The 21,978-nt window shown below is 36.8% G+C and overlaps 1 protein-coding gene across 1 annotated transcript in view; it reads right to left on the reverse strand.

Moving 5' to 3' along the window:
- Positions 1-7,048: 7,048 nt before the first annotated feature.
- Positions 7,049-21,978, reverse strand: part of LOC107689324 (protein TALPID3-like) — a 119,663-nt gene continuing 104,733 nt past the window's right edge. The window contains exons 30-31 of the mRNA XM_016487272.1: positions 13,176-13,232; positions 7,049-7,689 (exon numbers count right to left, since the gene is read on the reverse strand). Of these exons, the coding sequence (XP_016342758.1) occupies positions 7,544-7,689; positions 13,176-13,232 (203 nt within the window). The 3' untranslated portion in view covers positions 7,049-7,543. The remainder of the gene's footprint in view (positions 7,690-13,175; positions 13,233-21,978) is intronic.

A 21,978-nucleotide genomic window follows, 5' to 3' on the forward strand; every position in this document is an offset into this window, starting at 1 on the left:
CTCTGCCATCAAAGAGAAAGCTCTATTGTGATTGTGCTTTACAGAGTAGCCAATTTAAAAATATTAGGAACCAGGAAGAGGTGGACATGACACTGGTGAGTGTCTCAGCAGGTGGAGGCTTGGAGGTCTGACGTAAAGGAGTGATCTTTTTGGCAGGTGTTCAGTACTGAGGGTCACTGGGGTACAATCCCCACCATCCTGAAGCTTAACGGCAGTAATTCATCACCGGAGGGACAGCAACAAAGCGGTGACACACTAAACTGGCCTAAATCTTCCAAAAAAGCCATTTATCTTTTAAAACTCTCTGGTCTGAGAGGGCAGGGAGGTTCTTTGTGCTTCTTATCATGACCCCAAACATCATTACTCAACGTCACCTTGCTCTAGTAGTGAAATAAAGCAAGAAATCTTTACCAAAGCTGGTCAGTGATAGTCAGACAGGTCTGTGAATGTCCTACTTTCATCCAGATATGTGGCGTAACACTCTTCCTTCTACAACTTTAAAGCATCTGTGCTAATTTAACATTCAAACGCTGTATGAAATTGGAGTTTTGAGGCTTTCGGTCCATTTTAGTCCAGCTATGAGGGCATATGCATACTAATGCACTTCTAAAGTTGAACTTTTAGCAGATGAACAGTTTCTCTTCCAGCAAAACAGACCAGAAATATTAATAACTCTACCCAATAAAATACTTTGAATGACAGCATTATCGGTCCATTGTACACATTGTCAACTGAGGTTATTGATAATAATAATAACAACAATGAAAACAAAACAAAACTGGCAAGAATATGTCCACTCACTAGATCCTGTTTGCATACATCAACGTGGGAAAGAAAACATTTCAATTCAGTTCAATAAAATAAATTAAAAGATTAATAGTAGTTCATTTCCACAAGTAAAATTAGACTGAGTTAATAAAATAAAATACAATAAAATGCAATTAATAATACAGTTAGGGTTACAAATATCAACATGGGGATGAAAAATTTCTTAATAAAGTAAAATATAAAAATAAAATAACAGTTCAAATGCAATAAAAACTATTAACAGCAGTTAATTTCCACATGTAAAATTTGATTTTTTCATAAATAAATAAAATGCAATTAAAAATACATGATCAATAACAATTTACAATATACACTAGAATGCACTACATAAATACATAATCAATTTCATTGTTAAAAATTAGATCAAATAAAAAAACAAAACAATAAATTGCAATTAAAATAAATGATCAACAGAAATTCAACAGAAGTCAACAGACAGAAGTTCACAAAACAAAATAAAAATATAAAAAATAAAACATTTCTTGAGGTCTTTAAGTCATGAAATCCCAAAGCTGGCTTCATAGGTATGAGTGTATTTTATTATCCTACCCTCAAAATTTCCCAATAAATGCTTTGCAGAACCACACTGCAGCTCTGAAACCTTAATGTGCATAATAAACTGCTCTTTGAAGGAGAGCGATTAAATCTGAAACTGTATCAGGAGGTGGATCACATGAGCTTCACTTTCTGCACTCATACTGGTAATCGTCAAATCAAATTACTGTGCATTAGCATAAATTAATCTGTCGCTTTAATTGCCTCAAATCATAACCTCATTGGTTGCTTTGTCGCTGCAAATCACTGTCAGTATGAACAACCCTTTAATAGTTTTGCCTTTGCTCCTCAAGAAATCCTTTATCTCCAGATGGAATAGTTCGGAAAAATGCAAACAATCCGAGAGTTTTCCCAAGAGCATCATCCATCTAAACTCACCATGATTAAATGCACAAAGTGTCACACAAAGCTACTTCATCCAATCACAACTCACGATAGAACTCAACCAGCTATTGACATTCCAAACAAAACAGACACTCCGACGTGTGCCAATTCCCACGAGGTTTAAGCACCAGTCTCCGATGGAAACGGTCGCATGATAGATGTAGAGGTAGAGGGAGGATTTTACGTGAGTTTTCTCTGTTCTACGGGACATTTAAAGATGAGAGCGGACAATGTCATGGTTAATTTCCAGTGGCTTCCTGCCCAACACATCTGGCTTTGATAAACAGCTGGCTATCGGGGGCTTTAAGAGGATTTTTTGGGGTGGAAGATGCTGGGGGTGGGACTGATATGAGCTGACTGCAAAGTTTGGCCCACAAACCTAATCTTTAGAAAGCACTTAAAGAAAGTTTGAGTGATTTCAGGCCAGCGCTTGGTTTCTGAGGCCTTCGCCTCTTTTCTCTGCAATTCGGTCCAGTTGTGCTGGCGGTTCTCTAGCGTACTCATTATAATGCAATCAAACTGACCTCAGCTCTCGGATGCATTAGAATGAGGTCGATCATTTAATGTTTGAACACACACAGCTGCTTAGTTAGTACAGAAGCTACATATCATTAGCCCAACGGAAATATTAAATCAGATGAACAGCAATAATATACAGTTGGCATAATGTTGATTACCACAGACATTAATTTCAACTTGCCTCAGCGTACAGAACTGCAAATAAGCATTAAATATTTTAAGTATCACAAAAGTATAACCACAGTACTTCACATAGAATCTCTTACTAATCTTGTCTGAAATGATATCTAAACTTCAAACTCATTTCACAAGCTAAAAAAGTAAATCAGCATTATTTTATACAGTGATCATATTACTCTTACTGTTTCTTCAATATCACTGTAAACAAAAAATGATATGATCAAGAAATCATCATAATGTTTTTTTCATTATCTTCATTTTTTAATTCAAAGTCAAGTCAAATTTTAAGTCAGTTTAATATAATTTAATTTGAAATTATTTGTATAGCCAATTTGATTATACGTAAAAATTGAAGGCAGAAACTGAACTTTTTTAAGCTGAAGTAGGTGATTTTTTTTAGTGTGTGCAAATTTTTAGTATGCATAAATTGCAAAAATGAATAAGCACATTGCACTTAATACTCTATTTCACAAAGCACTTGGCTGACCTTTCATTTTTAACCTTTTCATTTGACCATATATCAGTGATTTTTACAAAACAATTAAGCCCCAGAATGTTAAAATAGGCGACTGTACTTCTTCAACTATTATCATGAATACAGGCGTGCCACAGGGGTGTGTGCTAAGCCCAGTCTTATTTACCCTCTTCACTCATGATTGCACTTCAATTTATCCTTCTAATGCCATAGTAAAGTTCACTGATGCCACCATTGTGGGCCTTATCTCAGAAAATAAAGAAACAGCCTACAGGGAGGAGGTGCAACATATTGTCCAGTGGTGTGTGAGGACCATAATTTGGTACTGAACACAAACAAAAACAAAAGAGATTATTGTAGACTTCAGGAGGTCTAAGAAGACTACCCACTTTCCTCTGCACATAATTGAGAGGAAGTGGAGAGGGTAAATGACATCAAGTTCCTGGGAGTCTACATAACGAAAGATCTCACTTGGTCCATTAACACCTCACATCTGGCAAAGAAAGCACAACAAAGAGTTTTTCCTTCGAAAAAATGAAGCAGGCTAGGCTGTCCACACAGCTCCTAGTGAAAATGTTATCATTGTATTATAGAGAGTGTACTAGTCTATGGGATTACAGTGTGGTACGCAAGTTGCACTGGGGAAAATCGCAGAGAACTGTCGTGTGGTTAAAACTGCACAGCGGATAATAGGCACTGAGCTCCCGAGCCTGGATACTGTTTATTCCAGTCGATTACGCCCGAAGGCCAGTAGTATCATTATGGATCACACTCATCCAGGACAAGTAAGTTACAGAACAGTTTTTTTGCAAAAGCTGTATCTGTCCTAACACCTCCTATTACTACTTTTACTTTTCCATAATAATTATGGACAATTTTAATAGTTATTAAAGATGGGAAAGGACATGTAATATATGCATTTTAATATTTTTATAATGTTATTCTAATGTGCAATATGTTACTCAAGGTGTATGTTTCAATTATGTGTTTAATGTTTACTGTTATGAGAGTCGCCACTCTAAATTTCGTTGTACTCAGACAATGATAAATAGTCTAAGTCTAAAAATGAACAATTTTACATCATAACTAGATGCCAATTACATGCAATATGATGAGGTTAAGTAATTTTGCATACTAATGTTTGAAAAATTAATTACTGAATGTTTACAAAAAAAAACTACTTAGTACAGTGTATAGGCTAGGCTGTCCACACAGCTCCTAGTGAAAATGTTATCATTGTATTATAGAGAGTGTACTAGTCTATGGGATTACAGTGTGGTACGCAAGTTGCACTGGGGAAAATCGCAGAGAACTGTCGTGTGGTTAAAACTGCACAGCGGATAATAGGCACTGAGCTCCCGAGCCTGGATACTGTTTATTCCAGTCGATTACGCCCAAAGGCCAGCAGTATCATTATGGATCACACTCATCCAGGACAAATAAGTTACAGAACATTTTTTTTGCAAAAGCTGTATCTGTCCTAACACCTCCTATTACTACTTGTACTTTTCCATAATAATTATGGACAATTTTAATAGTTATTAAAGATGGGAAAGGACATGTAATATATGCATTTTAATATTTTTATAATGTTATTCTAATGTGCAATATGTTACTCAAGGTGTATGTTTCAATTATGTGTTTAATGTTTACTGTTATGAGAGTCGCCACTCTAAATTTCGTTGTACTCAGACAATGATAAATAGTCTAAGTCTAAAAATGAACAATTTTACATCATAACTAGATGCCAATTACATGCAATATGATGAGGTTAAGTAATTTTGCATACTAATGTTTGAAAAACTAATTATTGAATATGTTTACAAAAAAAAACTACTTCGTACAGTGTATACCTCATAACAGTAGTTAATAATAAACTAGTATTCTATTCTGACAACGCCAATTTCTGCAAACATCTTCTGCAAGAGTTACACCAAAATATGATTTAGATAATTCATTTAAATAATTGTATTTTTTAATAATAATAGATTTTTTTTTTTAATAATTTGTATTTTTACTGTAATAATTGACAGCATGCCACAAATGCATATAAATGGCAACTAACCACGAGAAACTGAAAAATGACTTAACGTTTCTTCAGAGCAGCTGTGTATCACCGAATCACTTGTGTCTCTGGTCAATAATTGACAGCATGCCACAAATGCATATAAATGGCAACCACGAGAAACTGAAAAATTACTGAATGTTTCTTCAGAGCAGCTGTGTATCACCGAATCACTTGTGTCTCTGGTCAGCATCACATCACACCATTAGCTTCTTCATTTCCAGCCCTGCTCTGGCTGCTCTTATCATCCGCACTTATCGCTCCATTGGCTGCTCTACAGCTGTGAAAGCCTAACATTTTCCCAGATGAGCTCTTTTTTATATAGATTCCAGTCCTCCTTACAAGGTTCCTCTTCTTATACCTGCAGAAAAACCAGAGAAGAGTGGATAGAGGGTTATTTGGTGCCTTAGTGCTCTGACACGAGACTGAAAACAATACTTTCAGTTATTTTATTCTTGAACACAATCTGCTGGGAGTTCTTGCACCAAGGTCAAGATGGATCAAGATTCTTCCATTAAAGTCTCAGATGGTATGCTGGCAGACCACATACTGTCTGTCTGATGCATACTGTAGACAAAAACTGAAACGGTTTTCTAAAATCTCTCAGCTCCAATCCGATTGGCTGGTTTTATGCAATTTTACAGGATTTTATTGAACTGTTGGGAAACAAAATTACGTTTACAAGGTACCAGGCTGCTACTTGGAATACATCTGAGTCACTGTTGATTATCATAGAAAATAGCTCTTGTCTCTGCATTGGTAAAAACAAAATAATTACAGTACTTTCAATGGTTGTCTATGGGGTACTGAACCAGAATAAACATGAAAATGGCAGCAAGATATAAACATTATAAAGGTTAACATGAGACTAGTGTAATAAAATGGCTTACTAACCTTAGTGGCAGGTGAAACGACAAGCTTATAACAATGCAAAAACATCATATAAACAAAATATCAATGATATAACTTATTTGGGGTCACTAAGTTTAGGGTCATTTTTTTTGTAAAGAAATTAATATATATATATATATATATATGTGTGTGTGTGTGTGTGGCTCTGACACGAGACTGAAAACAATACTTTCAGTTATTTTATTCTTGAACACAATCTGCTGGGAGTTCTTGCACCAAGGTCAAGATGGATCAAGATTCTTCCATTAAAGTCTCAGATGGTATGCTGGCAGACCACATACTGTCTGTCTGATGCATACTGTAGACAAAAACTGAAACGGTTTTCTAAAATCTCTCAGCTCCAATCCGATTGGCTGGTTTTATGCAATTTTACAGGATTTTATTGAACTGTTGGGAAACAAAATTACGTTTACAAGGTACCAGGCTGCTACTTGGAATACATCTGAGTCACTGTTGATTATCATAGAAAATAGCTCTCGTCTCTGCATTGGTAAAAACAAAATAATTACAGTACTTTCAATGGTTGTCTATGGGGTACTGAACCAGAATAAACATGAAAATGGCAGCAAGATATAAACATTATAAAGGTTAACATGAGACTAGTGTAATAAAATGGCTTACTAACCTTGTCTGTGCAAACATTGTATCCACATTTTCAACTCAGGTTCATGGAAAGCTGATAAACCCTGTAACTTTCACACGATACACAAATAAACCAGAAAGACACACAAGCTAACCAGGAATTAAGTCTGCAAGTCATAACGATTTACGTGAAATAGAAATGTTGATTCAAACAACTTTACAGCTCAAACAGCACATATTTTTGCATTAATACAAGCAATTTATCTAAACTACAAGCTACTGTGTGGATTTGCGTTTTGTTTTCAGAGTTATGGCTTTGAAATAATCAGTGCTTATTAATTTTGGAAGGACAGAGATTGTGATCTCTGTCCCTTTTCCAATATTTTTTATTTGAATGAACTAGTCATTTTACTGAATATTGGCCTATTGTTAACCAAAACTGTGGGGGATTCTAGGCCAGAATGAGCTGTTAAATGGACCAGACTTTATGGCGATAGAAGTCTGGTTCTGCGAGACTGCCTCGACTCATTCTCTCAGACTTTATCATGTTTTGAGTGCTGAAAGAAACAGGTTGCTTATTAGACAGGCATCATCAGTGCAGGACACTGCAAAGCAGCATCTGATAGCGGCTATCTCTCTCTATCTCCCCCTGTAATGGGAGAAACAGCAGTCTGAGACTAATGATGTGAAAACCCTCTCTTTAATGAAGTAATGCTCTGCGCTGCCATTACCATGACAGAGAACAGCCCAGCTTGGACAAAAGAACCCGACAAATGATGAAAAATTCAATTCAAAAGTTTAAAATCGTGGGAAAATGCAAAAACAAAGAAAGATACAGATTTGTTTGAAATTTATTTGTATAAAAATGTACTATTACAGTCGCACAGCAATGCAAGAGACATTAGAGAGAGTTCATTATATCTCTTGCACTGACTGTCATCCAAAATGAGTTTCTGTGATGTGAATAATTTAAGGCTGAGAACATCTCCTTCCTTTCAGGCACTTAGCAGTTTCCTGTCAGAGGTTTCACAGGGTCATCACTGTTAAAACACATCATTAGCAGAAGAGTCTGTATCTCCTTCAACAGAGCTGAGGCTGACAGACTCTTGATCTTGTTTGACAGAAAGCAGCCTCACTGACATCACTCTGACATCACTTCCTCCTTCTGTGTGCAGAAAAATGTCTTCACCTGTGGGGAAACAGATGAGTCAACATTTGAAGGGGGCAGCAGGCAGAGGCTGGGTGGGCATTTAAACAAACACTCATCGGTCATTTCCTCTGTGTTTGGGGGGCAGCAGGCAGAGGCTGGGTGGGCATTTACCCAGATCAATGGGGCGTGTAGGAGAGGAAGTGTGAGTGAACAAAGACCCTCGCGGGACCGCCGGGCACACACTGATGGAGATCAGTAGGGAGCTGCGATTCAGACTCACACACACACATACAACAGAGTAAGATGCTCTTTCCTGTGTGTTTTCTCAAGCTGTTCGAGAATTGTCACTGGTGAGGAAAACCTACCTCAGCAATATGGCATAAGAGGATATGTTCTACACAAGACAAGAGGCTGAAAAAAAGATTTTAAAATATAATATATAGATATATATATTACTAACACATTTTTATGACACACAAACACACATCCTACATACAAACATACACAAAATAGATATAATTTTAATGTGGTTCATCATATATTAATCTTTTTGTTGTTACGACCGGATTTCTGGAAGGCTGTTTTTATAGCTTAGTATCTATAAATATTGTGGAGGGAGCATGTTGAAGTACATCTATATAGTAAATCAAACTCTTTTTAAAAAAAAAAAAACAAAAAAAAAAAAAAAAGGAATGTAATTTTTTGTGGTTCATCATATATTAATCTTTTTGTTGTTACGACCGGATTTCTGGAAGGCTGTTTTTATAGCTTAGTATCTATAAATATTGTGGAGGGAGCATGTTGAAGTACATCTATATAGTAAATCAAACTCTTTTATTTAAAAAAAAAAACAAAAAAAAAAAAAAACAAGGAATGTAATGTTTTCCATGGAATGTCTCCTTTAAAAATACCTTCCAGTATGCTTTGATCCACAAGACACCAATTTGAACTGCAGAACATTTACTAGGAGACCTAAAGAGATTTTTTTTACATGAACCTCTCCCATAATTTCCCTCCCACAAATATTGAGCTTCATTGGCTTGGACAAACTCAACAGCCTGCACATGGTTTTACTGGAGTGTGTTCAAAGCAAACTGACTGTTAAACACTCTCTCTGTTTAAATCTAGATTAAAGAGACATCTCTTTGGCCAAGCATTCAAATAATGCATATCATAATCTTGTACTGCAGTTATATCTGATCAAATGCACATTATTATTCTTTAGTTTGGGTTAAACAAATACATTTTGCTTGGTTGGAACAGCAGCTATGCTAATTATGTCTCTAGAAGAGATGATGCCAACCCCTCAGAGGACCTCAGATGGTGCCAACCCTGAAAAAAAAAAAAAAACTGACACAATCAGATTCGTTCAATGGATGATTAATAAAAGCCACTTCATGCCTAACGCCCGAATCATAACGTGAATATAAAAAGCCCTACAGATCTAAACTTTTGATATGGATCAACTATAATAAGAAGACCATGTGGTGATGCACTTCCACAAGGAAAATATGGGCTTGTCATAATTTGGACTGTGATTTGTCTTTTGTCTATTGCCAGCACTGGCAAAATAACCTGAACAAGACAATAAAAAGCCAACAAGCAAAAGCCTAGCCAGAAATATGACAATATGGTCCATGTATCATCCGATCATTCAATTATTCCATTCAATCTGGCAAATGAAAAATGGTAAAAAACGTTCAATATTTTGTTTTTCCGTTTTTCTGTATGAACCAAAAATTGAAAGTTGGCAGATGATACATGGACCCAATATCCTCATTAAAGGGTTTGTTCACCCAAAAATGAATACTGTGTCCACATTTACTCACCCTCATGTTGTTCCAAACCAGTATGAGTTTTTTATTTTTATAAAACACAAAATATGTTTTAAAGAATGTTCATCATATATCATATTTCAATTTTTCGGAAGCCATACAATAGCTTTGTGCGAGGAAAAGACTAAAATTTAAGTTATTTACAGATAACCTTGCTTAACAGACATGGCCACCATTCACTTACATTGTACGGCAAAAAGCAGCTTGGACATTTTGATATAAACATCTGAAGAGTTCATTTGCAAAAATTGATAAACGCCACTTTAAAAAAAAGTGGTCGCGATCTGAACCCTAAACACGTTTTGTCAAAAAAGCCGGTTTTGTCCACTTTCAAGGCATCGCGAGTTCACGTTTTACTGCAGAAGCTGACAAGCGCCCTTGTTGTTTTTGAACAGAAGCCGATAAGTCCATTTTAGCGAATCAGCGCGCTGTATTCAGGTCAGGTGATAAGGCTACTTTCACTTTGAAAAGACGTGCTAGCTGAGAGGAGTTTCGTCAAAGCTGACTAAAAGTGATCGAGGATGGATCATTTCGACAAACTTGATGAACCTGTGATATCTTCTTCAGGGCGAAAAAGGAAAATAAAAGCTGAAATGTTTTCACGGAACCTTGCAAAAGCAGCCCGTAACAATGGTGAGGGAAAAGCTCCATGTATTACGTGTAATGACATCCATACAGTATATGATCACAACAACAACAACGTTTGTCGGGCATCTACATTGTCATCTGAGGAGATTACAAAGATTAAACGAGTGTTTTTTTAAACTCTAAAACATGAAATGTGGAGTTATCTGCTTTTGCCAAAAAACGACTGTTGGAGTTATCTGCTTTTGATATAAAACAAACTTTTAATATGTAAAAAAAAAAACATACTTTCAATGAACTTTAATTTTGTAAATTACCTGTATTTGTTTAAGTTATTATTACTTAATCAAAACAACCCAACTGCAGTTTGATTGATATTACTTGGAATGCGCAATAAAAAAAACATGATTTCTAAAAAATAAAAATAAAAATGGAGTTATCGGTTTTTGCAAATGAACTCCTCATCTCCTTTTGTGTTCACAAGTTTAGAAAAACATAAGTAAATGATGACAGTTTTCATTTTTGGGTGAACTGTCCCTTTAAGATGTTGAGAAGTGGCTGAAACTCATTCACATTTGATAACCTTCATCTTGTACTGTAACAAGAAAGAGGACTGAATAAGTAATGCTATTTCACACAAATATTCAAAGGTAAAAGACCTTCGGGCATGTTTGCTTGCTGTAGTGTGTCTTTATGGCCGTCTGCAGTAAACACGGCCTCTGTGGAGCAGATGGGCCAGGTTTGGCACAGATTCTTGTTGGAAAACCTTGAGGCCTACAAACACTACAGACTGACTACAACACTTCAGGGTGGAGGGAGAGAGCAAATGAAGGCAGTGAAAGGGAAAGAATGAAAACAGAGGAATAGATAGATGAAAAGAGAGTGGGAGTTTGTCCGCCAACAGAAACAAAAACTTATTTTAAGCTGAAGTACATGTAAGCCGCCCAGAGCTATTCAGACCCAAGTGAGCACGATAGTGGGTGTCATGAATCAGTAAACAGCATTCAATGAACACCTACTTTTTTTAATTTTTTTTTTTTAAATAAGCCTTCAAAGAAATTCTAGACATTGTGTTTATATACATGTGGGTAACGGATGAATATGGGAGACTGTCTATGGAAAGACTGACGGTATTTTCTAGAATCATTGTCTTGATGGCCTGGCTGAAGACTACAGAGACATCAGCGTATTGGGAAAGTCTCAGATTGTTGGAATGTTGTTGAAAAGATATCAGTACAAATCTTCACAAACAATAATTTTCTTTAAACATACAACCTCAAGAAGATAAAAATGGCCTCTAGCGTAAAATGGATGACATTTACATAATTGTACTCTGTGGTTGGGAGTTTAAAATGGTTTGAAACCAAGCATAACAAAAAATACATTTGCCTAAAATCTTTGCATATCCTTGGAGAATTTAGGATTGGAACAAAAATCAAAACATCGCAACAATGGGATAATTGTCTTACTTCAACTCTGACATTCTGAACAGTGCTGTTGGTCACTGGGATGTCCTTTTGAAATATTTCTAAGAGCCGGGTGTTCAAGGGTCATATGGGGACATGATAAAAAAATAAGAGAAGTTTTTAAAGGAGAAGTTCACCCATAAATGAAAGGAACAGACACAAAGTGCATAAAAACATTCAGATGTGTTTTGATTGTTCATGATTATTAAATGCTGTTTGGCATCACTAATCAATCCGGAATAAAGGTTCTTTATTGACATCTACAGTTCCATGAAGAACATTTAGCATCCATGGAACCTTTCCATTCTACAAAAGGTTCTTTATAGACGAAAAAGGTTCTTTAGATTATTAAAATGTTCTTCACACTAAGAAAAACAGTTATTTTAAGAACTGTTCACTGAAAGGTTCATTGAGGACCAAAAATGAAAATTAAAAGTGAGTAAATTAGTGAATTTTCATTTTGTAGTGAATTATTAAATTTTCATTGTTCATCTTGTTCTACACACAGAACACATCTTAAAAGATGACATAAAATCCTTCTAAATATTACATTAGTGAAAGATGAAACCTGGAGACACAAAAAATCTGTCTCTTTGGCTTCTGTAAGACAAAGATCCGATACTATAGATCCATTAAGGGCGGCGTTTCCTTTCAAAAGACAAACACCCTAATTTCACCAAATTTCTATACTTGCACAAGACATCTCAGTATGTCAGCATCTTGTCTGGCACAAACAGTCTCTTCCAGGTTCTACTTACTCCTCACATATTAATGACAGGAAAAAGATGACAAGCCTTTTACAAACTGGGCATCTTTATCAAGAAAATAAAAACATTTCTTCAGAAGAAAGTAAGTCATGCAGGTTTGAAACGACATGAGGGTGAGTAAATGATGACTGAACATTCATTTTTGGGTGAACCCTCCCCCTTCAAATCTCAAAGCAGTGCCAGAACTCACAGAGGAGAGATTGGTATCTGTTTTTACAGAGGACCAGGTGGTAACCTTCTCCGTCAGCACTGCTTTAAAATATCACACTATAGACAATGAAAACTCAGCTGAAAGAGAAGAACTACTGCATGACCTTCAGAGATGGTGAAAGTAGCCAGGTGCTGCCGAAAGCCAAATCCAGAGAAGAACAAAACAGACAGATAGAGGTGATAAAAGAGGCAAAAATCTGACACAATTTGGGAATGCAGTCATTCTGCAGGAATGGAGCACTGGGAAAAAAATGACTCATGAGTGTACAGTATGTTCAATGTCTGATTGATGTATTAAACAGTTTCAAACCTCCTCTAAGAAGACACCTGCAAACACTTAACAGAGTTCTCAACCCCATTTGAAGCTCTCAGGATGGACAGATAAGTCAAACTCCCGCCTCTCCTGACCTCTTATATCTACTCTGTTTTACTCTGTCTTTTCTCCGCTCTCATCTGGCTGCTTAGAGGTTTGGGAGTGTTAAGAATGAAGCTGTCTGGCAGTGTTTTACAAAGCCTCTGGAAAGGTTTCTGTGTTGTACTGTGTGAATAACTCAACAATGACAACAAGAAAAGAATTTAAACAAGAGGCAATGTGATAAAATGAAGCAAATTACACTGATGCATGTGAAAGCAATCAAGACATACCAAACTATTTACACTACCTTTCTTGTTGTCCCCAAAAAACGTGTCATCTGAAAGTCTCCTCAGCTGCAGTAACTCTGGGGAGAAACAAACACAAGGTGAAATAAATGGAATTGGCACAAAAACTGCAGTGACAGACAATTTTCTCTGGCAAAGCTATTGTATAGCTTTAGATAAATAAATTCTAAATATTATAATGAATAGTCATTTGTATTATTCTGATATTACAATAGAATTTCTTACATTTGAATTAAAGATTATGAAAAGTCTTCTTTTAATAAATACATATAATTTAATTAATTAATTCATTACATTTATATAGCGCTTTTCTAGGCACTCAAAGCGCTTTACATTGTCAGGGGGTATCTCCTCATCCACCACCAGTGTGCAGCATCCACCTGGATGATGCGACGGCAGCCATAGTGCGCCAGAACGCCCACCACACACCAGCTTATTGGTGGAGAGGAGACAGAGTGATGAAGCCAATCAGTAGATATGGGGATTGTTAGGAGGCCATGATGATCAGAGGCCAATGGGCAAATTTGGCCAGGATGCCGAGGTCACACCTCTACATATATACAGATAACTGTAGTTAGAAAGTAAACTGTCAATTTTGATTGCAATAATGTTGACTTTCGGACAGCATTTTACTGCACCAAAGAGGATCTCCTCAGCAAATGTCTTCATTTGCATAAAAAAATCTAATGTGTTTCTGTGTTTTGGGTAGAAAACTCAAACCCACTGGCTTTCCTTCAGCATGAGGTGAGAACATCACATGAGCACAGCTGGGTTAGAGCTACATAATCACACACAAGACTACACACTCGAACGCAGTTATACACATACCCTCCACCCAGTTCACCTAAAGGCATGACAAGATGTTAAAGAGAGGCATTCACCTTTCCCTGCTGCAAGCCAATGCCAGACATGCTTTAAAACCCAAACTTACAGGACTGCACTGGAAAGCATAAAACAAGAGGACTGTGCATGGGTTTATTTGAGGAAAATGCTTTGTGAAATGTTCTTTATCCTCAAGTGAGGAATACAATGATCTTGTGATTTAAAATCGCACCCTTGTTCAACAGTGAAAATGGCAGAACAGCATAACCAGTGCTGGATTCACAAACAAATAACTTCTAAACAGTTTCTTTCTTTTTTGTTGTTGTTGAATCAAAACGGAGCAGAACTAGCATTAAATGATATACAAACAAATGACTCTTTTAAACTGGTTCTTTTTGGAGAGCAAAAAGATACAGCAAAACCAAATGAGTCTAATTCATGGATTCAAGAACAAATGACTCTTTTGAGCTTGTAATGAATCATCTCCAAAACTCAGGAGTTATTTTTTGAATCAGTCTGATGGGTCCTTCACAGAATGATATATACAAAGTGTTTCTTCAACACCAAATCAGCATATTAGAATAATTTCTGAAAGATCATGTGATAAGTCAAAATAAATGGACTTTTTTAAGTAATATATTTCCAACTGAATTGACGTCTAATTGAACTGGAACTGAATCTGGAAAGCCACGATTAATGACAGGAAACGACAAAGAATAAATACAAAGATGAGGCTGTTCATGACCCGACTGGGCTTGAACCAAATGAGACAGATGATGTTCTTTAATGTAAAGGAAGTGCTGACTACAGTGCTACAGTGTTAACAGCACTCAGCATTCCTTCAGCTTTATGCGTGTTCTTAGAGTGACATCACAGTATCGTTCCCATGCTCTAAAAAGAGCCGAGATCAATCATATGAGGGTAAGCAGGTTTAAAACAAGATAAATATCATACAAGGTTTTTTTTTTTTTTTTTAAAGAGTCGGCTATGATTCCTTTCATCAAACGCACACACATGAATCACTGTGCCAAAGCCAGACGAATGGTTCATAAATTAATTATACTATCTTCCCTGCCTCATTTCTGTGGAATATAGCCAAAGGCTTGTTCCTTGGGATAAATGTCAGGTCGAATTTGATTTATAGGTGGAGACCTCCTGACATATCCCCGCTGAGCCGCAAGCCTCCGTTCATGAGGCCAGGTGGAGCTGGGGTCGTCCTCGGAGCATTTAAAACCCCATCAAACTTCCTATCCCCTAAAGACAGATTAAGTCAATCAAAGCCTTCAGTGGCTCTTAACTAATCCTTTTCTTTGAGCTTGTTTACAGCGCCGCTCAGGGAAGCCGCATGGGCCGCCGATTGAAGCATTGTGTTGCAAAGTGCCGCCCACCACCCATCTCCACTTTTCCATCAGTCCCGACCTCAGAAACAAGAGCAGCGTTGAATACAGAGAGTGCTAATTGAGAGTCAAGAGGTTACGACCTTTGAATAGGCGTCCACGTGACCCCACCCCACACCCCAGAGAGGGAACTACGGCCTGGATTGGGAGGGGCTTCGGGTCCAGTTGGAAACTGGGGTCACGTGGACCGTCCTCTTGGCAGATCTCTTGATAAAGAGTTCTAGCAGCAGGGTTTGGTTGGATTTGCATTCGGCCAGAGGAGCTTTCATCCCCCTCTCTTGGTCCATCTATGGAGGGGGGCTTGGGGTGATGGGATGGCCACTCAATGCTCCTTTCATCTGGATCTGCTGGAGGTTGGAGCACAGAGCTGGGCTTAGACAGCAGGCGGGACTCCCATGTGGAGAAGCCGGACCGTAACCTCACACACAGGGGTCAAGGAGCCGAGAGGAGATAGGGTCAGCGAGGCCACTGCTCAGGGCCGCAGATAGAGATAGAGAGAGAGAGACAGAGACAGAGACAGAGACAGAGAGAGAGAGAGAGAGAGAGAGAGAGAGAGAGAGAGAGAGGAGTGATAGAGAACAGAGAAAGATCTTATCCGTCTTCATTCTGAGAAACCTCCCCCGTTCTCCCTCCAAGGCCTCTTTAAAAGCATTGGACACTGTATCAGAACATCACAAAGACAAGGCCAGTGTTTAAGACCACTGTAGGTCATCAGAATCCTTTAAATGTCATGTCGGCCTAGGGGTGAATTTCATGAAACCTTGTCAGTAGCACAACTGGGTCGTATTTCTCCCCAAAACAAACAAAATCCTAAAAATACTATTATTATTGCTGAAAATGTGTCAGGTGAACATAAAAGTTTCTAATGTGTGCAATGGGAAAAAAGAGATTATTTTGTGTTGTGAGATTATTTTCATGACCATTAAAAACTTTTCTTCTTAAGCTCTCATTACCATCCTGTAAAAAATTTAATTTGCATTACTGTGATAAAAAATAAAAACATGAAATATAAATAATAGAGAATAAATTCACAGTAATCACAGTAATGAGAATCACTAAAAGTAACAGAAATAAAACTACAATAATTAAATTAAATAAAAACAACAAAACTATTTTATACATCTTATTTTTATTACTTTTTTCCCCTTTAAACTTTGGGGTGAAATGTGATCCTTTTTCATGAGATTCAGATGAACTGATAAAAAAATAAATAAAAAAAAAATTCAAATCTGACTCTTATATTTTGAAGAATGGTATTTAGGAGGTTTAATGTAATATTGCCACCACCTGTTGGATAACAATGATCATGCAAAAATGTGTAAATGTAAAAAAGTTTTTTTTTTTTTTTTAAAGTGGCATAATAATATATTTTCTTATATAATATAATTTCTTATTTTGATTTTGGGGTGAAATGTGACCTAGATATGTTTTCGCACAATTTACACGAACTTGTAATCTGACTGTGTTACATTATGCTTAATGATATTTAGAAGGTTTAATCTAATATTTGCCACCATCTGCTGAATCGATTATATTAGCCCAGCATAACTGGAGGGGTTAAAGAACAGCAACATGAATCTTCTCAAATACTCTCTCACACACACTTAGACCACAGCAGGACAACTAAACTTTGCTAGACAGGGATTTCTGTGAGTCAGTTTTCTGGCAACACTGCATTATAATATATTAACAACTTTTCCATCCAGCAAAGATGCATTTCACAGGAGCCACGTTGATCAGGGCTTTCAAAAGCATGCCAGAATAAAGCCATAGACAGTGAACTGATGTGGACACTCCTTTGGACTGATGGTTATTTTTAGATAAGTAGGTTATTTGTCCCAAGAGAATCCCGGGGACCTTCAGAGACCAAGCCTCAAAAATGGCTGAGAATAAAAAAAAACTCATATGGACCAGTTTCAAAGCAGGTCAAACAGAAGGTAAAATAATTCAGAAATCGTCTCTGCTCCCGAAAGAGCTCCGCCAGGTTGGCCTTTCTCTCGCCAAACTCTGATTTAATGAGCTTTCCTTTAACACAAAAGAAAACAATAGACGTTTTTTTCACTCAGCCCATCAACAGTTACGTCTAGAATACTAAATTAAGCCTTATTTTTACACAACTCTGACAATACTACAATTGACTAAAGAAAATATGCAACAAACTGCCTTTATAAATTGAACTAAAAATGATTTAATCATTTAGCTAAGTGGCTGTAATGGTATAGTAGTATGTTTAAATAGTATAACGATAGTAATTATAATGAAGAATTACGTTTGGTGGTAAACTTTATTTCTCACCATGAGTTATTCTTAAAATGAACTAACTACAATCCTATTTCCACAAACACATGCAATATAATTCAGCACTCAGGTTAAAAAGTCCCATTTCATTTTACAGGATCTTACAAAAAGTATAAGTTTGATGCATATGGAAGAGGATTAGGGCCAAGCAATGATAAAAAAAAAAAAAAAACATCTCGAGATTAAAGTCATTATAATGCGAGATTAAACTCGTTACATTTCAAGAAAGATGTCGAAATAAAATGTTGAGAATTAAATCATTAAATTTCGAGAATAAAGTCGTTGTTTAGAGAAAAACTCGTTAAATTTCGAGAAAAAAAGTCGAAATTAAATGTTGAGAAATAAATAATTAAATTACGAGAAAAAAGTTGTTGTGTTTTGAGAAAAAACTCGTTAAATTTAGAGAAAAAAAGTCAAAATGAAATGTTGAGAATAAACTCATTAAATTACGAGAAAAAAGTCGCGTTTCGAGAAAAGACTCGTTCAATTTTGCGAAAAAAAAAAAAAGAGTAGAAATAAAATGCTGAGAATAAACACACTCATGTCATGTTCTTTTATCTCGTTGGACAGTGGTGTTCAGTGCCTGCAGTGGCGCAGGTCGTAGAGAGCAATGCTCGTGGATGAAGCGAATGCGGTCGACCAGAGTTCGATTCACTCTTCTTCCTTTTTCACCACATATCACATCGGATGCTATTTACACGAAGTGAAAATAGATGATATTTACACTAAGTGAAAATGGTGATATATTCTATTTACACTAAGTGACAACAGCAGCATTTTTAGCGATGTGCTATTTACACTAAAATAGCGATTCTATAATAAACTCATTAAATTACGAGAAAAAAGTCGTGTTTCGAGAAAAGACTCGTTCAATTTTGCGAAAAAAAAAAAAAAGAGTAGAAATAAAATGCTGAGAATAAACACACTCATGTCATGTTCTTTTATCTCGTTGGACAGTGGTGTTCAGTGCCTGCAGTGGCGCAGGTCGTAGAGAGCAATGCTCGTGGATGAAGCGAATGCGGTCGACCAGAGTTCGATTCACTCTTCTTCCTTTTTCACCACATATCACATCGGATGCTATTTACACCAAGTAAAAATAGTGATATATTCTATTTACACTAAGTGACAACAGCAGCATTTTTAGCGATGTGCTATTTACACTAAAATAGCGATTCTATTTAGGCTACACTATGTAAAAGCAGCAGATCTTTGCAATAAGTGTAAATAGTAATTAGATGCTATTTATACTTATAAATAGTGACATATACTATTTGCACCTCAGTATTGTTGTACATTACCATGATGCAATAATAACATAGAGTGTAAATGATTTTATTTAATAAATTATTAACCGGTGCCTTATTGGTACAAAGCCCTCCCTATAGCCTACCTACCCCTAAACCTACCCAATTAATACATCATTATTAAACACTCGTTTTTGAGGCAATTGATTTCCACTATTCCGATGTGATATGTGATGAAAAAAGGAAGAAGAGCGAGTTCGGCAAAAGGCGGATTCGAACGTCGACCACATACGCTTCATCCACGAGCATTGCTCTCTATAACCTGCACCACTGCAGACGATTAATACTCTTCAACGAGATGACACGAGTGTGTTTATTCTCAGCATTTTATTTCGATTTTATTCTCGGAATTTAATGAGTTTATTCTCAACATTTAATTTCCACTTTTTTCCTCAAAATTTAACGTGTTTTTTCTCGAAACACGACTTTATTCTCGAAATTTAATGATTTAATTCTCAACATTTTATTTCGACATACATATACTATTTGCACCTCAGTATTGTTGTACATTACCATGATGCAATAATAACATAGAGTGTAAATGATTTTATTTAATAAATTATTAACCGGTGCCTTATTGGTACAAAGCCCTCCCTATAGCCTACCTACCCCTAAACCTACCCAATTAATACATCATTATTAAACACTCGTTTTTGAGGCAATTGATTTCCACTATTCCGATGTGATATGTGATGAAAAAAGGAAGAAGAGCGAGTTCGGCAAAAGGCGGATTCGAACGTCGACCACATACGCTTCATCCACGAGCATTGCTCTCTATAACCTGCACCACTGCAGACGATTAATACTCTTCAACGAGATGACACGAGTGTGTTTATTCTCAGCATTTTATTTCGATTTTATTCTCGGAATTTAATGAGTTTATTCTCAACATTTAATTTCCACTTTTTTCCTCAAAATTTAACGTGTTTTTTCTCGAAACACGACTTTATTCTCGAAATTTAATGAGTTTATTCTCAACATTTAATTTCCACTTTTTTCCTCAAAATTTAACGTGTTTTTTCTCGAAACACGACTTTATTCTCGAAATTTAATGAATTTTTCTAGAAATGTAACAATTTTAATCTTGCCTTATAATGACTTTACTCTAGAGATGGTTTTATTTTTTTATTATTGCTTGGCCCTAATACTCTTCCATAGATGCACCATGAAAACAAAGTTACTTATAAAATAAGCTGTTCTTTCCTATACTGTAAAAATAAGATTTTCTATGCAGGAAAATTATTTCACATTTTATTCTAAGTGTTAATTTTGAAGTGTCATTTCTTTGTAATTATTTATGAAATTGACAAACTTTTTCTGAGTGATATTTTTTTCAAAATATCCTACACCATTTTTTTTTCAGTGTCATTTTCAAATGGACAGTTTTTGCATTCTTTTTGAATTACATTTTTTAAAGCCACTTTGTTTTCTTTGTTTGCCACTTTTGTGATCTCTCCTTACCTAACCCAGCCCGTGCCTCTCTCTCTGGGCCTCGCTGGTCTCCCTTTGCGGAACACCACGGTGGATGTCTCCATCTGAAAAACATCAAAAAAGATATTCATGTCGGGGATACTTGGCCACGTCACGTCACGTCACTTTTTTTTCATGGTGCATCAAACTCACTTTTTATAAGATCACGTAAAATGAAACTTCTCATATGATATGATATCTTTAAATATCTCAAAGGAGCATTTAGAAACTCTCCCATGGCTTGCACTGAGTCAGATAAACATAATTTAGAGCAAAAATAAGAAAAATCCCATAAAGCTCCTTTAAAATGATTTTTGATCGTCCACACCCTCTCTTGATGTGTCTGCCAGCTGTTCGTTAGATCTGCGTTCTCATGCAGCATCACACTCCCACAGACCATTTCAACTCTATAAAGGCAGCCTGAAATCAAGCAGACTTGAGGGAGATCACATGGCATTTTACCTGAAAACTATTTACTATCTGTCCAACCAGCAAAGCATTATATTGGCTTAGCACACCTTCAGATCTGGTCATTAACAGGCATGCCTTTGAAAAGTAAGTCGTCAGCTCCAATCAAGCCGTTTCAGTCTGGAACGCTTCTCTGTTGAAGGCCTGCCGAGCGTATTGCAGGTATGTGGGGGCCTCAGCAGTCTCTGAGGGGTGCCCGGGTGTGCCTGTGGGCGAGCAGCCTGGACTCTCAGCCATCTGTGAACAGAACAGCATCTGTCTATAGAGCCAAAATGATCTGGAATGAGGAGGAGTGACAGAAAGGCATCTATGTGTGATTGAAACGTATTGCTGGCAAATGCACACACACACACACACACACACACACACACACACACACACACACACACAGAGTGTTGCAATGCATGATAGGACATCCTTTTAGGAGAGAAACCTTATGGCTGGTAAAGGTTAAGAATGAGCAGAGAAGATGTTTGGTGGCAGCACTTGGATGCAATCCTGAGATCTGTGTTGGAGCAGCAGGCGCATGTGACAGCACTGATAGATTCAAGATGCTGGGCTGGTCGTAGGAAATCGAGTGTGAGCCAGGATTTTGATAGGACACTGGGGTTGATTCCAGTACACCCGCAGGGAGGAGAGGAGAGATGGAAGGAGAGGAAGAGAGAGAGAGGGTGAGGTTGACAGGTTGGCAGTGAGAGCAGGTCTGATAGGAAACAGATGAGTGGAGAGAGACTCATGATTGTCTTGGCTCTAGCCGCAAACACTCACCTATGAAATGGAACACTGAGCCTTGTCAAAGTGGAGAAACAATTGAATAAACCAGCATGAAATAAAAGTAATAAGCCAGCAAACAATACATGCATTACAGCATGAAACAGAAAGCAGTGTTAAGCAAAATGGCTTATTGCTTTTATATACTGTATGTATATATCAACTGGCGACTGATACATATTACATGTTACATGATTACTCATGATACATGTTACATATACTCGCCAACGCTGATTTTTACTCGCATTTGGCACTTGGGGAGTGTTAATTTTAGC

Source organism: Sinocyclocheilus anshuiensis, unplaced genomic scaffold (genome assembly GCF_001515605.1).
Source record: "Sinocyclocheilus anshuiensis isolate Anshui unplaced genomic scaffold, SAMN03320099.WGS_v1.1 scaffold1006, whole genome shotgun sequence".
Lineage (NCBI taxonomy): Eukaryota > Metazoa > Chordata > Actinopteri > Cypriniformes > Cyprinidae > Sinocyclocheilus > Sinocyclocheilus anshuiensis.